At 36.5% G+C, this 15137-nt stretch overlaps 1 protein-coding gene across 6 annotated transcripts in view; it reads right to left on the bottom strand.

Annotated features, from left to right (window-relative positions):
- The window catches only part of GSK3B (glycogen synthase kinase 3 beta), a 196857-nt gene that overhangs the window by 70939 nt on the left and 110781 nt on the right, over positions 1-15137 (bottom strand). For all 6 annotated transcript variants that reach the window (XM_065876537.1, XM_065876539.1, XM_065876538.1 and 3 more), the window contains exons 4-5: positions 6481-6591; positions 4295-4425 (exon numbers count right to left, since the gene is read on the bottom strand). In XM_065876537.1, the coding sequence (XP_065732609.1) occupies positions 4295-4425; positions 6481-6591 (242 nt within the window). The remainder of the gene's footprint in view (positions 1-4294; positions 4426-6480; positions 6592-15137) is intronic.

The raw sequence follows: 15137 nt of genomic DNA, 5'->3' as shown, positions 1-15137 counted from the left end.
TGGTGGAAATAATTGCTGAGGAACAGAAAAAAGAATGAAAAGATTGAAGACAATCTCAAGACCTCTGGGACAACACAAAATGCACCAACATTCGAATTATGGGGGTCCCAGGAGAAGAAGAGAAAAAGAAAGGGTCTGAGAAAATATTTGAAGAGGTTATAGTTGAAAACTTCCTTAACATGGGAAAGTAAACAGTCACCCAAGTCCAGGAAGTACAGAGAGTCCCATACAGGATAAACCCTAGGAAAAACACACCAAGACACATATTAATCAAACTAACAAAAATTAAATTCAAAGAAAAAATATTAAAAGCAGCAAGGGAAAAACAAAAAATAACATACAAAGGAATCCCCATAACATTATCAGCTGATTTTTCAGCGGAAACTCTGCAGGCCAGAAGGGAGTGGCAGGATTCGATGGAAAAGTCAAAAGCTTTTCAGACAAGCAAAAGCTAAGAGAATTCAGCACCACCAAATCAGCTTTACAAAAAATGCTAAAGAAACTTCTCTAAGCGGAGACACAAGAGAAGAAAAAGACCCACAAAAACAAACCCAAGGGCTTCCCTGGTGGTGCAGTGGTTGAAAGTCTGCCTGCCGATGCAGGGGACACGGGTTCATGCCCCGGTCTGGGAAGATCCCACATGCCGTGGAGCGGCTGGGCCTGTGAGCCATGGCTGCTGAGCCTGCGCGTCCGGAGCCTGTGCTCCGCAACTGGAGAGGCCACAACAGTGAGAGGCCCACGTACCGCAAAAAAAAAAAAAAAAAAAAAAAAAAAAAAAAAATTAAGAAAATGGTAATAGGAACATATATATCAATAATAACTTTGACTATAAATGGATTAAATGCCCCAACCAAAAGACACAGACTGGCTGAATGGATACAAAAACAAGACCTATATATATGCTGTCTACAAGAGACCCACTTCAGACCTAGGGACACATACAGACTGAAAGTGAGGGGATGGAAAAAGATATTCCATGCAAATGAAAATCAAAAGAAAGCTGGAGTAACAATACTCGTATCAGATTAAATAGATTTTAAAATAAAGACTGTTACAAGAGATAAGGAGGGACACTACGTAATGATCAAAGGATCAATCCAAGAAGAAGATATAACAATTATAAATGTTTATGCACCCAACATAGGAGCACCTCAATACATAAGGCAAATGCTAACAACCATGAAAGGAGAAATCGACAGTAACACAATCATAGTAGGGGACTTTAACACCCCACTTACACCCATAGACAGATCATCCAAACAGAAAATAAATAAGGAAACACAAGCTTTAAATGACACAATAAACCAGATAGATCTAACTGATATTTATAGAACATTCCTCCCAGAAATGGCAGAATACACTTTCTTCTCAACTGCACCTGGAACGTTCTCCAGGATAGATCAAATCTTGGGTCACAAATCAAGCCTCGGAAGACTTAAGAAAATTGAAATAGTATCAAGCATCTTTTCTGACCACAACACTATGAGACTGGAAATCAATTACAGGAAAAAAAACTGTAAAAAACACAAATACATGGAGGCTAAACAGTGTGCTACTAAATAACCAAGAGATCACTGAAGAAATCAAAGAAGAAATTAAAAAATACATAGAAACAAATGACAATGAAAACATGATGACCCAAAACCTGTGGGACACAGCAAAAGCAGTTCTAAGAGGGAAGTTTACAGCAATTCAACCTCACCTCAAGAAACAAGAATAATCTCAAATAAACAATCTAACCCTACACTTAAAACAACTAGAGAAAGAAGACCAAAGAAAACCCAAAGTCAGTAGAAGGAAAGAAATCATAAAGATCAGAGCAGAAATAAATGAAATAGAAATGAAGAAATCTATAATAAAGATCAATAAAACTAAAAGCTGGTTCTTTGAGAAGATAAACAAAATTGATAAACCCTTAGCCAGATTCATCAAGAAAAAATGGGAGAGGATGCAAATAAATAAAATTAGAAATGAAAAAGGAGAAATCACAACTGACACTGCAGAAATACAAAGGATTATAAGAGACTACTACAAACAACTATATGCCAGTAAAATGGACAAACCTGGAAGAAACTGACAAGTTCTTGGAAAGGTACAATTTTCCAAGACTGAACCAGGAAGAAGTAGAAAATATAAACAGACCTATCACAAGTAATGAAATTGAAACCGTAATTAAAAATCTTCCAACAAACAAAAGTTCAGGACCAGATGGCTTCACAGGCGAATTCTATCAAACGTTTACAGAAGAACTAACACCTATCCTTGTCAAACTCTTTCAAAAAATTGCAGAGGGAGAAACACTCCCAAAGTCATTCTATGAAGCCACCATCACACTGTCACCATAACCAGAAAAAGATATCACAAAAAAAGAAAATTATAGACCAATATCACTGATGAACACAGATGCAAAAATCCTGAACAAAATATTAGCATATAGAATCCAACAGCACATTAAAAGGATCATACGCCATGATCAAGTGGGATTTATCCCAGGGATGCAATGATTCTTCAATATACACAAATCAATCAATGTGACATACCACATTAACAAATTAAGGAATAAAAACCATATGATCATCTCAATAGATGCAGAAAAAGCTTTTGACAAAATTCAACACACATTTATGATAAAAGCTCTCCAGAATATGGGTAGAGAGGGAAACTTCCTCAACATAATAAAGGCTATATATGACAAATCCACAGCAAGCATCATACTCAATGGTGAAAAACTGAAAGCATTTTCACTAAGATCAGGAACAAGACAAGGATGCCCACTCTCACCACTCTTATTCAACATAGTTTTGCAAGTCCTACCCACAGCAATCAGAGAAGAAAAAGAAATAAAAGCAATACAAATTGGAAAAGAAGAAGTAAAACCGTCACTGTTTGCAGATGACATACACTATACATAGAAAACCCTAAAGACGCCACCAGAAAACCAGTAGAACTAACCAGTGAATTTGGTAAAGTAGCAGGATAAAAAATTAATGCACAGAAATCTCTGGTATTACTATACACTAACAACGAAAAATCAGAAAGAGAAATTAAGGAAACACTCTCATTTACCACTGCAACAGAAAGAACAAAATACCTAGGAATAAACCTGCTTAAGGAGGTGAAAGACTTGTACTCAGAAAACTATAAAACACTGATGAAAGAAATCATAGATGACATAAACAGATGGAGAAATATACCATGTTCTTGGATTGGAAGAATTAATATTGTGAAAATGACTATACTACCCAAAGCAATCTATAGATTCAATGCAATCCCTATCAAACTACCAATGGCATTCTTCACAGAATTAGAAGAAAAAATTTTACAATTCATATGGAAACTCAAAAGATCCCGAATAGCCAAGGCAATCTTGACAAAGAAAAATGGAGTCGAAGGAATCAGATTCCCCGACTTCAAACTACACCACAAAGCTACAGTAATCAAGACAGTATAGTACTGGCACAAAAACAGAAATATAGATCAATGGTACAGGATAGAATGCCCAGAGATAAACCCATGCACATATGGGCACCTAATTTATGACAAAGAAGGCAAGAACATACAATGGAGGAAAGACAGCCTCTTCAATAAGTGGTGCTGGGAAAACTGGACAGCTACATGTAAAAGAATGAAATTAGAACACTCCCTAACACCATACACAAAAATAAACTCAAAATGGATTAAAGACCTAAAGGTAAGACCAGACACTATACAAGTCTTAGAGGAAAACGTAGGAAAAACACTCTTTCACATAAACCACAGCAAGATCTTTTTTGACCCACCTCCTAGAGTAACGGAAATAAAACCATAAATAAACAAATGGGACCTGCTCCTAGGAGCAATCAATATTATGAATTTATATCATTCCAAAAATAAGCTATGCATCTGTGTACATATGCCTATACTCTCTGTGTTTTTAGAATACAAAAGGGAACATACTATATAGATTCTTGACCTTGTTTTTTTGAATTTAATACTTCTTAGAGATCATTCACTTTCCATTCATAGAGAGCCTCCCCTTTCTTTTTTTAACAGCTGCCATGTATTACATTATATGTATGATGTACCATAATTTATCTGGTAATCTTCCTACTGCCAGACATTTATATACAATTCTATGATAAAAATCCTGGTATATACAGTATTTTGTAAATGTGTGAGTATTTGTAAGGGAACAGTTCCTAGGAGTTAAATTGTTGGATGAAAGACTAAAATTCTGAGTATACAGGGTATACAGGGTGGGAGGGTGGGGTTGGAGAGGAGGGAAGGGAGGGAGAAGAAAAGAGAACTAGCTTACCTTCCAAAGTCACAGAGTTTTAAGACAGCTGTATCAGGATCCAACAAGAGGTTCTGTGGTTTAATATCCCGATGGCAGATTCCAAAGGAATGGATATAGGCTAAACTTCGGAACAGCTGATACATATACAACTGGAATAAAGAGTAAAAATTCATTGAATACTTACTTTCTATCCCAAACAATTCAGAGTCCTTACACAGGAAACAAAGTAACAGATTTCCAGAAAAGAATAGTGAAAAGCTGGGGATTGTTTGCACTCAGTCTTTCTTAAACAAGTTTTATGTCATTTCTCTATCCATTAGCTAATTATAGTTTAGTTAACCAATGTTATATTTGTACCATCTTTTAATAACTTAAAAAAGGAAAATTTACAATGTGCTTTTATAATTTTTATTTTACTAACATCTCAACACAAACCTGTTTTTTATCCCTAAACACAGATTTAAAAACTCAGAGGGGTATTCCAAATCATGTGACTAACAAGTAACAATGTTTAGACCAGAAGCCAAGTCTTCTTGGCTTCATCATCCTTTGTCAGGGCCAGAGGTTATTGATACAGAGGTCTGGGAAAACTCACACGTGAACTGAGAAAATCTGTTATCAACCATCTATCAAGACATCAGTAAATCTATTAATAGCAACACCACTCTTCCTGTTAATATCCTTCAGAATTAAGTAGACTTCAAAATGCCATTTAAAAACAGATCCTAGATGACTACTGACATCAATTTAAAAGAATATTTATTTCAATTTTATTACAAAACAACATACAGTGAGAAACTGGGTCTGTGTGGAAGAAAGAATTAGACTCTTGACTGGCGAAGAGACAGTCTTTGTGAAGAAAGTGAGTATGTCTTTTTCTTTTCTTTCTTTTTTTTTTTGTGGTACGCGGGCCTCTCACTTTTGTGGCCTCTCCCGTTGCGGAGCACAGGCTCCAGACGCGCAGGCTCAGCAGCCATGGCTCACAGGCCCAGCTGCTCCGCGGCATGTGGGATCTTCCCGGACCGGGGCACGAACCCGTGTCCCCTGCATCGGCAGGCGGACTCTCAACCACTGCGCCACCAGGGAAGCCCGAAAGTGAGTATATCTTAAACCTTCTATTTGTTCCAAGGTCAGTGTTCTGGTTCACTTATAAATTTTTCTGACTCCTCACCTTCTGACCTCTACCCCAAAGTTATATACCATGAAAAGAACTTTTGAAATGATTCAAATCAAAGATACCAGTATCTTGGTGAAAAACAACAAAAAGAGAGTTAAAAGTCAGATAAAGCACTGACATAAGGTATCATCTACATATGAAGTGGTCTTGACTCCTACAAAAATATACTGAATCACCAATTTACAGGAAATACTGAGGACAGAGGAACATATTAACACCACTATAGTAATCCCATCAGCAAAATCCATTTTATTACTATAAAGCTTAAAACTATATTAAGTAAAAACTTCGATACTCAAAACATTCAGAATCAATGCCATTTTATTTTCTAGAGTATTTGTATAAAAGGTAAAATGCAAAAAATTATACTTAGAAAGCTGAACTTTTAAATTTAACTCCTAGTTAATTTTTACAATGTCATAGTTAAACAAATAATAATCTGTTTCTAATAATCTACCACAACTTCAGTTATAATTATGTTGGATAAATTGCAAGCCACTCTAACATGAGTTGTATCAAATAAAAAAGATGACATTGACATCAGGTATCAAAAATTAAATAACACCTTAATAGAGTCTGTGCATATTTAAAATTACGAGAAGTTTAAACTTCAGCTACGGACACACTGTATCTATAAATGGCAATGAAACATTGCATTTGGTAATATTTATAACCATATTTTTATAATTTTATAGGATATGCTTGTTCCTATTTCAGCCTGTGGCACAATAAGGGTTATAAGACATTAAATTAAAAGGTGCTATAGGTAGCAAAATTAAAACCCATAATTGTCTGTGAAAAAGTTCATTTGTCAGAAAGATGACAAGTATCTTTAACACCTGTGTCATGAAAGCTTAAAAAGGGAAGACTTCACGCTTTAAAACTGTACAAAAATTTAATGTAACTCTAGCAATACCTACTTTGCAGCTTTCCCCCAGAATGAGATGTAATAATATAGTTAAAATACACCCAGCACTCTCCCTTGTTCATAATAACTAAAATGGTAAATTGCTCCATTTTTACATACCTTAACATAGATCACAGGGAGCGTCTGTTTGGCTCGACTATAGTGTCTGGCAACTCTGTATACTGTTTCCGGAACATAGTCCAGCACCAGATTAAGATAGACCTCATCTTTCTGAAAGAGTTTATTAAAAACAAACAAACCAAAAAAACAAGATTAGGAACTAGTCTTTAAATATTCAAATTAGAGTAAATTCTCTATACATTCACTTATTCAGATTTTTAAAGAAAAGATTCATGTGTTCAATTTTAATTATACAAAATTAATTCAGAATATAACTGTAACAGTAAAAACAAATCTACCACATTTTTTTTACTAACAATTTCATGGCAAAAACACAGCCATTTCAAGACTGTTAAGATTCCTAGTCATATTTAAACTGTTATTTTGGTTATATGATTTTAGAGGATATTACCTGTCACAAAATTTCATATTTTCTAGTTTGAGAATCATTGCCCTTATATCCTATCAGGAAAGGTGCCATGGTAGTAAAATAAGTATTGAACTGGGAGCTAAGAAATGTGCATTTCTAGCCCTAGCTCTGCTAACTGATGTACGCAAGCCATTTAATCTCTCTAAGCTTCCATTTCTTCAACTATAGCATGAAAAGTTGGACTTCAAAATTTCTCCTTAAAAAAGATTCTATGGTTATTTGATTAGTTATATTAGTTAATTAGTCTATGATTAGTAAAATAACCACTTGTCTTCTACAATAAACTGAAAAAAAAAAAAAAAAACTTATAAGGCAGTGAGTTACCATACTCACAAGTTTACTGCAGGTCATATGTTTAAACATCCATTCACAGCAGCATAAAGACACCAATCCAAGATCAGTGGAAAGAAAGAAGGGAATTCCAACTAAGTACCAAGTAGGAAAGAAGAAGAGAGTGCTACCCTCACCCTGTTCAAGTGAATAATATCAGATAAGCAAACTGAAGCAGAACACAAAGTTGAGAATCACTGTGTTCAAGTCTAGAACTGGCTACTGAGTAGGAAAATCTTCAGGTAAAACTTCACAATCTTCCCAGTTTGAAATCATCTTACCTGCCAAACTAAAGTGAAGAATTTCAATTTTCAGCATTTATTGAGCATTTTCTATGTCAGTAGTCATTGCAGAGGAAGTAAGGATGCAGGTAAAAGGCATGTCATCTAAATTGAGTATGAAAGGGGCATTTCAGGCAGAGAGAAAACTGTATTCAAGATGTGAGGTCAGGCTTTCCTGATGGTGCAGTGGTTAAGAATCCGCCTGCCGATGCAGGGGACACGGGTTCGAGCCCTGGTCCAGGAAGATCCCACATGCTGCAGAGCAACTAAGCCCATGTGCCACAACTACTGAGGCTGTGCTCTAGAGCCCGCGAGCCCCAACTACTGAGCCCACGTGCCACAACTACTGAAGCCCGCGTGCCTAGAGCCCATGCTCCACAACAAGGGAAACCATGACAATGAGAAGCCCGCGCACCGCAACGAAGAGTAGCCGCCACTCACCGCAACTAGAGAAAGCCCGTGCGCAGCAATGAAGACACAACACAGCCAAAAATAAATTAAAAAAAAAAAAAAAAAAAAAGGATGTGAGGTCAAAGAACAGAGCAGATCTCAGGAAACAGTTTAGTGAGGCAGCATGCCATTGACACTACTACCTTTTCACTTTCCCTCAGTCTTTCATGTTCTCCTCTCTTCCCTCCATATCCAGCTTAAATTCCATGGTCTAACATTACCCTCACTCTCTAACAAGGGAGTTAGTAAACAATAGCAAAGGCCTGTTTTTAAACTCTTCTCCCATCCTCACCCTCAGCTGATACCTTGCTTGTACCACTACATGTATCCATTTACCAGCATCTACCCCCAGATGCTTTTCCTTCACTACTCTAACTAGAGATAAGCTGACCAAGCTCCCTTCTAAGGCAAACTCTGCTGCATGTAAACAAACTACTCTGCTTTTCCTATTTACACTCATTGCTTCAGTAATTTTTCTTTCTCTGTCGATTATTCTGTGTGAGAGCATTACAATCAGCACATAAACTTGTTATTTCTTCCATCGTTAGAAAAATTCTCTAATCGCACTAATCACCACCATCTTATTTTCTGGCCCCTTTAACAGCAAAATTCTTCAAGAGATGTCTGAACTGACTTTCTCCAATACCTGGCTCTCCTCATTCTCTCTAAAACTTACTCCAATAGAATTTCGCCACCACTATTCCACAAGAATTATTCATCAAGATCAATAATCTCCTTGTTGCTGTATTCAGTGCTAATTTTCAGGCATCATCTTTCCCTCTCTTTTACTTGACTTAGCACTACCATCTGACATAGTCGATCACGTTCCCTTCTTTGAAACACTTGCTTCACTTGGGTTTTAGAACACTATACTCTTCTGGTTTTCATCCTACCTTAAAGACAGCTCTTCTGGCTCTCTATTTCTGGTTCCTTCTGTTCTCCTTTATCTCTTAAGGAATAGAGGATCCTAAGGCTCAGTCCTCAGACCTCTGTTCTTTGTGTAAGCCCACTCATCCAGTCTAATGGCTCAGTACTACTATACACTGATGACTCCCAAATTCATATATGTCCTGGGACCTCTGCCTTTAAGTCCAGGCTAGTATCCACTAGCCTGGACTTAAAGGCAGAAGGGGAAGTTGGGAAGATGATAATGAAAGCAGTGTGAGCAGCTGGAAACCTTCTACAAGGATCCAAGGCCTAGACTAGGGCATAGGTAATAAGGATTTTTAAAAAAGGAGGTGGGAGACAGGTATATTGGCTAGCTAAACAAGAGAGTAATAGAGAACCTGAGAAACAAAGAAGTTTGGATTAATTTAACAGTCTCTAAACCTGGGCAACTAGGCAGGTAATGAGACAAGGAGTGTAAAAAGAGCAAAAAGGTGTGAGGGAAAAAGCTGAACTTTTATTTAATGAGTATCAGAACATTTTAAGTAGCTTTGTTCCATAGGTGGTTGGAAATACATAGGTGGTTGGTCAAGTCAAACTCAGAAAACAAGAGTAGAGCATAGCTAGAGATTTAGGCAATAGCTGAAACTGTAAGAACAAGAATCACTCACCTAAGAAGAGTGTATACAGTAAGAGAGTGAGGAAAGGACTGAGCATAAGATCCTTGAAAATTAAGAATGAAATTTCCCTTAAGACATTAGGGAACAACTCAGCAATGAGAACTAAGAGGCATAAAGGAGCAAGGAAAGACTAGCATGGAAAGATCCAAAGTTGAGTTTCAATAATGACGAGATGTGGAACAGCAAAGTGTTTCAATGGCAGGAAGGATGGGATTGAAAAGGCTGTTGGATCTGGTATACCATGGTTCAGTGACGCTGTTGGAAAGAGCAGTTTCAGACCATGGTGCCAATAGCAACCAACCTGTACTGAGTTCACGAGTGAGCAGATGGCAGGTAAGTAATAGGAGGCAGTTAATTTAGTTTGTTCTTACAAAATCTCTAGTGGTGAAAGTAAGGAGAGAGCTGGGAGCTGGTAACTTGAGGGGAAACAAAAGTCAAAGAAAAATTTTAAATGTGCTTTTTGTTTGTAGTTTTTAGTGGCTAAGAGACCCAAATTTATTTGTATGCTGACTGGATAAAGACAGAAAAGTTTTGAGAAACAAAAGAAAAGGGACAACTGATGAAACAAGGTTCTTGAACATCACAAGAACAGGAAAACAAGAACACAGAGAAGTTATACCAGGTAGTAATTAAAAGGCAAGGTTAGCATGAGTCACACAAACTACACGGAGGTCCCAACACTGCTACTACAAGTTATGTGACCACAGTAAGTTACTTAACCTCTTGAAGCCACAGTTTCCTGTAAAATAGTGCTAATGATGATACCTACTTTAAAAGACTGTCATGAGATTATTAGAAATAATCATATACGGCTCTTGAAGCATATTACCTGGCACATAATACTTAATTTTAACTTTTATCATCTTTAAAAAGGAACGATACCACATTTTCCCCCCTGTACATCTAAAATAAGTGATAAGGTATTAGAAAGAATAAATAAAATGAATGTATGTCTGATGACCCTATTTCTTATAAAATAAGAGATAGGTTATATGTAAAACTGAGGGTAGCAAAAGCAATGCTGAGGGCTAAGGGAAGAAAATTTCAAAGATCAAGATTTAGGTAAGAATTAGTTCCAAGTGAAGGTGAGGTCTGATAAAGAGAATAAACAAATAGAAAATGCTGAACTGGTGTTGAAGGGGTTGCTGTGTAAGTAGAACCCAAGGAATGGTAAGTCTTGGGTTTTGGAAGGATCATTAATATGGATGCCAAAATTATTCTTTTTTAACTATTATTTGATTACAAGGTTTCTTGATTTTAATAAATCACTTGACAAAGTTAATCACAATATATTTATAAATGACCTGGAGATGTATATGGTAATTTAATTCATTTGCTAAATAATCATACCAAAAGTGAAGAATAAAAAGACTAAAAAATGAATACTAAGTTCAAGGAAGATTTCTAGTTGTAGGGCTACAAACTCTGTTCTTTCCTTGTCCTAATCAAATTATTGTAAATGATTTCCTTCATTAGGGGATGCAAGAGCAAATGGCTAAACAACAAATGTAAATGTGTGAAGCCAAAATGTATAATGCAGTAAGAGGCAGTGGTTGGTAAATCAGATAGTACAAGACTTAACTAAAAGCATTCTAATTGCTTGCAAAATAAAACACATCAGAGGATGAATCTGGCAGTCTATTTACAATTTTCTGACTTTAACACAACCACCTAATATTGCCACAAACCTAGGAAGAATGGCTTAAAATGGAAGACTAAATATATCTAGTAGTCTAGAATGCTAAGCCAAACCCACAAAATAAAACTTAACAAAGATAAATATAAAACCCTATGATTAAAATCGAAGTATCAATTTATTACGTAGAATGACAGATTAAGACTTAGTAATTCATCTGGAAAATAAATGATAGGTATAACTGAACAGAGCTCAAAAGTTATCAACATTGAGATGCAGCTAATGAAAAAATTTCATTCAGTATTAGTTTACAGTAGAAGTATTGTGTTCAGATCAACAAAGATAATTCCACTCTACTTTGTACAGTTCAGGCTTCATTTGATGTACTGATGATATCCATTTTTAGGCAGTATATTTTATTCATAATATTAACAAAACAAAACATATCAAAGGAAGGTTATCGAAACCATGTCTGCAATAGGTCAAAAGTTCTCATTTATTATACTATGAGAAACATGGAGGCTCAAATTATATTTGGAGCAGTACTTCGCAGATTAATATAAGCTTATCTTTTTGCTCAAATAAATTTTATTTATTCACTCCATTAACTAATCAACAACTTGTCAATTTTCTTTAGCACCACAGAGGAGGTCTGTCTATTTTGTAAGTATAACTGTCTCTCTGACATTTAAAAGTTGTCATTTTGACTATCTTCATTTTCTGAGACACTGGAGGTGTCTATACTCAAGGGCACTTTGAACAACCCTTCAATTCATGGCTCTGTGCTTGTATTCAAATCAAATCCACTTAAAAAATATATATATATATACAATTGGTCCTAAGACTGAAAACCAAAACTAACAACAAGTAATACCACCAATGCCAATTTGAAATAAATGGGCTCAACATCATATTCTTTAAATGCTCTTGTTAAATCTACAGATGTTCTGCTGTAAATTTAACAGCATCAGGAGTAATCCCTGAGGGGGAAGTGCCCATTCCTAGGAAATGTCATCACAGCAGAGAAACTACTATTTTCACGTTTCCAAAGTAGCTTTGTCTGGAGGTTTACGTAAAAGATAATTCATGGGACTGAGGACACTAATATTTCAAGAAGAAAGAAGGATCAGGATTCTGCATTTCTATCACTTGTAATTTTCTGGAAAATCTCAGGCCTGCTGCTTTCTTAATGTAATCTCTCTCTTTTGAGTTATCAAACAGAATGCCTGAATATTCACAGATTAGCAGTGAACTGTAAAAGCTAAGTATAAAAATACAACATAAAGAGTATCATTTAGCTGGAGATTCTGAAAACAGTCTACTAACATAATGAGAAAGTACTATTTCAGAGAACAGTTACTAGGCTTCCAAATTACATGATGTACAACTTCGGGAATATTTCTCTCAATGGTTCAGTTATCATTTTTATTAATAAACTATTCTCTAACTGCTGATAATCCCTCCTCTATGAACTCCACTCTAAAACTGTTCACTGAGTTAAGAAATTTAAATGACAAAATTCTGATCACACCTAACAAAAACTCAGCAAAAGCTGTGATAACTTCATCCATTGGAAGACAGACATTACTTACTATGATGCTCTTACCCCCAAATAATTTTTCAAGTCAGGGAAACAAAATTGCTTGAAGCTGCAGTTTTAAGTAGAACCATGCTAGCATTCTAAAAATTTGATGGGATGCAAAGCAGCATATAAGAGAACCCAGTAAAAAGACATCCAACAGGGCTTCCCTGGTGGCACAGTGGTTGAGAGTCTGCCTGCCGATGCAGGGGACACGGGTTTGTGCCCCGGTCTGGGCTGTGGAGCGGCTGGGCCCGTGAGCCATGGCCGCTGAGCCTGCGCGTCTGGAGCCTGTGCTCCGCAACGGGAGAGGCCACAACAGTGAGAGGCCCCCGTACCGCAAAAAAAAAAAAAAAAAAAAAAAATCCAACAAAGTATCATGATAGACCTAGATTCTCGTTTAGGGAACTTGCACTAGCAGAATAACCTTCAAAGCAGTTGCCTTTTCTCTGATGAATGTGCCAGGCTGGCTAAAGATGGAAATAATACTAACAGTAAAGTGGGTGTGGGTTAGGAAAAAGAGAAACATTCTTTTGCTTCGGAGACTGAGGGAGAGAATGGGGAAAGAGATGAGAACCTAGCATACAACAATGATTATGGCAAGCTTCATCCTTATCTCACACCTTCAAAGAAAATAAATACCAAATTTACATAAAAATGTACCAGAACAAAAGATGTTTGCAAATACTGTAGGGCAAAATATTTATAAGCTATTAAGGAAAATAATGCCAATTTGATTACATAAAAATGTAAAACATTTATACTACTTTAAAAAAAGAACAGAACAAACCAAATAAAAATATGACAATTTGGAAAAAAATTTTGCTTACACACGACAAAGAACTAACTTGTTTTTGTTTAAAATGCAAATGGGACTTCGCTGGTGGCGCAGTGGTTAATAATCCACCTGCTAATGCAGGGGACATGGGTTTGAGCCCTGGACCGGGAAGATCCCACCTGCCGCGGAGCAGCTAAGCCCATGAGCCGCAACTAGTGAGCCTGTGCTCTAGAGCCTGTGAGCCACAACTACTGAAGTCCACACGCCTAGAGCCCGTGCTCCGCAACAAGAGAAGCCACCGCAATGAGAAGCCCGCGCACCACAATGAAGAGTAGCACCCGCTCAATGCAACTAGAGAAAGCCCGCGCGTGGCAATGAAGACCCAACACAGCCAAAATAAATAAATAAAATAAATTTACAAAATGCAAATGGCTCTTATAAGTCAATAACAAAAGACGAACATTCTAATAGAAAAAAATGTAAAGGGGCACAAATACGTAGCCATACAAATGGCAAACAAAAATGCAGAAAGATGCTCAACCTCATTCATAATTAAAGAAATGCAATAAAAATAACAATCAGCTACCATTTCTTATATATCAAATTGGAAAAGAAAAGTCAATCTGAGAGAACTAAGTATTGGAACAGTGTCCCTGTCCAAAATGCACCATTATACACTTCTGGTGAATGTCCCAACTCTTGCAATCTTTTGGGAAGTCAATGGGCTAATATATTCATCCCAAAGTGAAGATGAACAGACACCCATTTCAACTCAGCAATGCCATTTCTACGAACTAAGTCTATGAAAACAATTCCGTATGTGTATGCTTATGTATATGTGCATGCACACACACAAAGATGATTGAAGATTTGTGAAAAGAAATTTAAAATAATCTATATGCCAGAAAGTAGACATGCTCAAAAACACAAACCAAAACAAAACTGAGACCCACATTAATAGAGGTATGTCAAAGGAGAAGAGATGCTAACTGCAAAGAGCTCCCAATAACCAAAGCAGGAACAATTTGATTAATAAAATAAAGTAGTATTAGATTATAACCCAAAGTATAAAATAAATATGCATGAGTCCACACTGATATAAGTAAATAATAGGTTAATAAATGGGGGAGAAGAGACAATCTTTCACGCAAAAGAAATCCAAATAGTTTATGTAGCAACTTTGCCCTTAAGAAAAATAACTCCCCTCTTCTTAGGTGTGGGCTATGGATAGTGACTTCCTTCCAAAGGATACAGCATGGAAATGGGGGGAAAAGAGCAGCTTTACAGTGGAGAAAACTGAAAAATACAAGGTCAGCCAGGTAATCAAGATTAATAGCAATTCTTATTGATAGCACATACCCTTGATATGATGTGATGAAAATAGCACTCTGTGGTCTTTTTCCAAATAACCTATAGCCCTAGTTTGTTATGAGATAAACATCAGATGAATTCCAATAGTGAGGCAGTCCACAAAATCTCTACCTAGTATTCCTCAAAACTGTCAAGGTCATCAAAAACAAGGAAAGTCTGAGAAATTGCCAGGGCCAAGAGGAGCCTAAGAGACATAATAACTAAATGCACTATGGTAGCTTAAACAGGATCATGGAA

Source organism: Phocoena phocoena, chromosome 4, assembly GCF_963924675.1.
Source record: "Phocoena phocoena chromosome 4, mPhoPho1.1, whole genome shotgun sequence".
Taxonomy (NCBI): Eukaryota; Metazoa; Chordata; class Mammalia; order Artiodactyla; family Phocoenidae; genus Phocoena; species Phocoena phocoena.
Note: the sequence above shows the minus strand (reverse complement) of the source record. Positions and strands in the feature narration are given on the sequence as shown.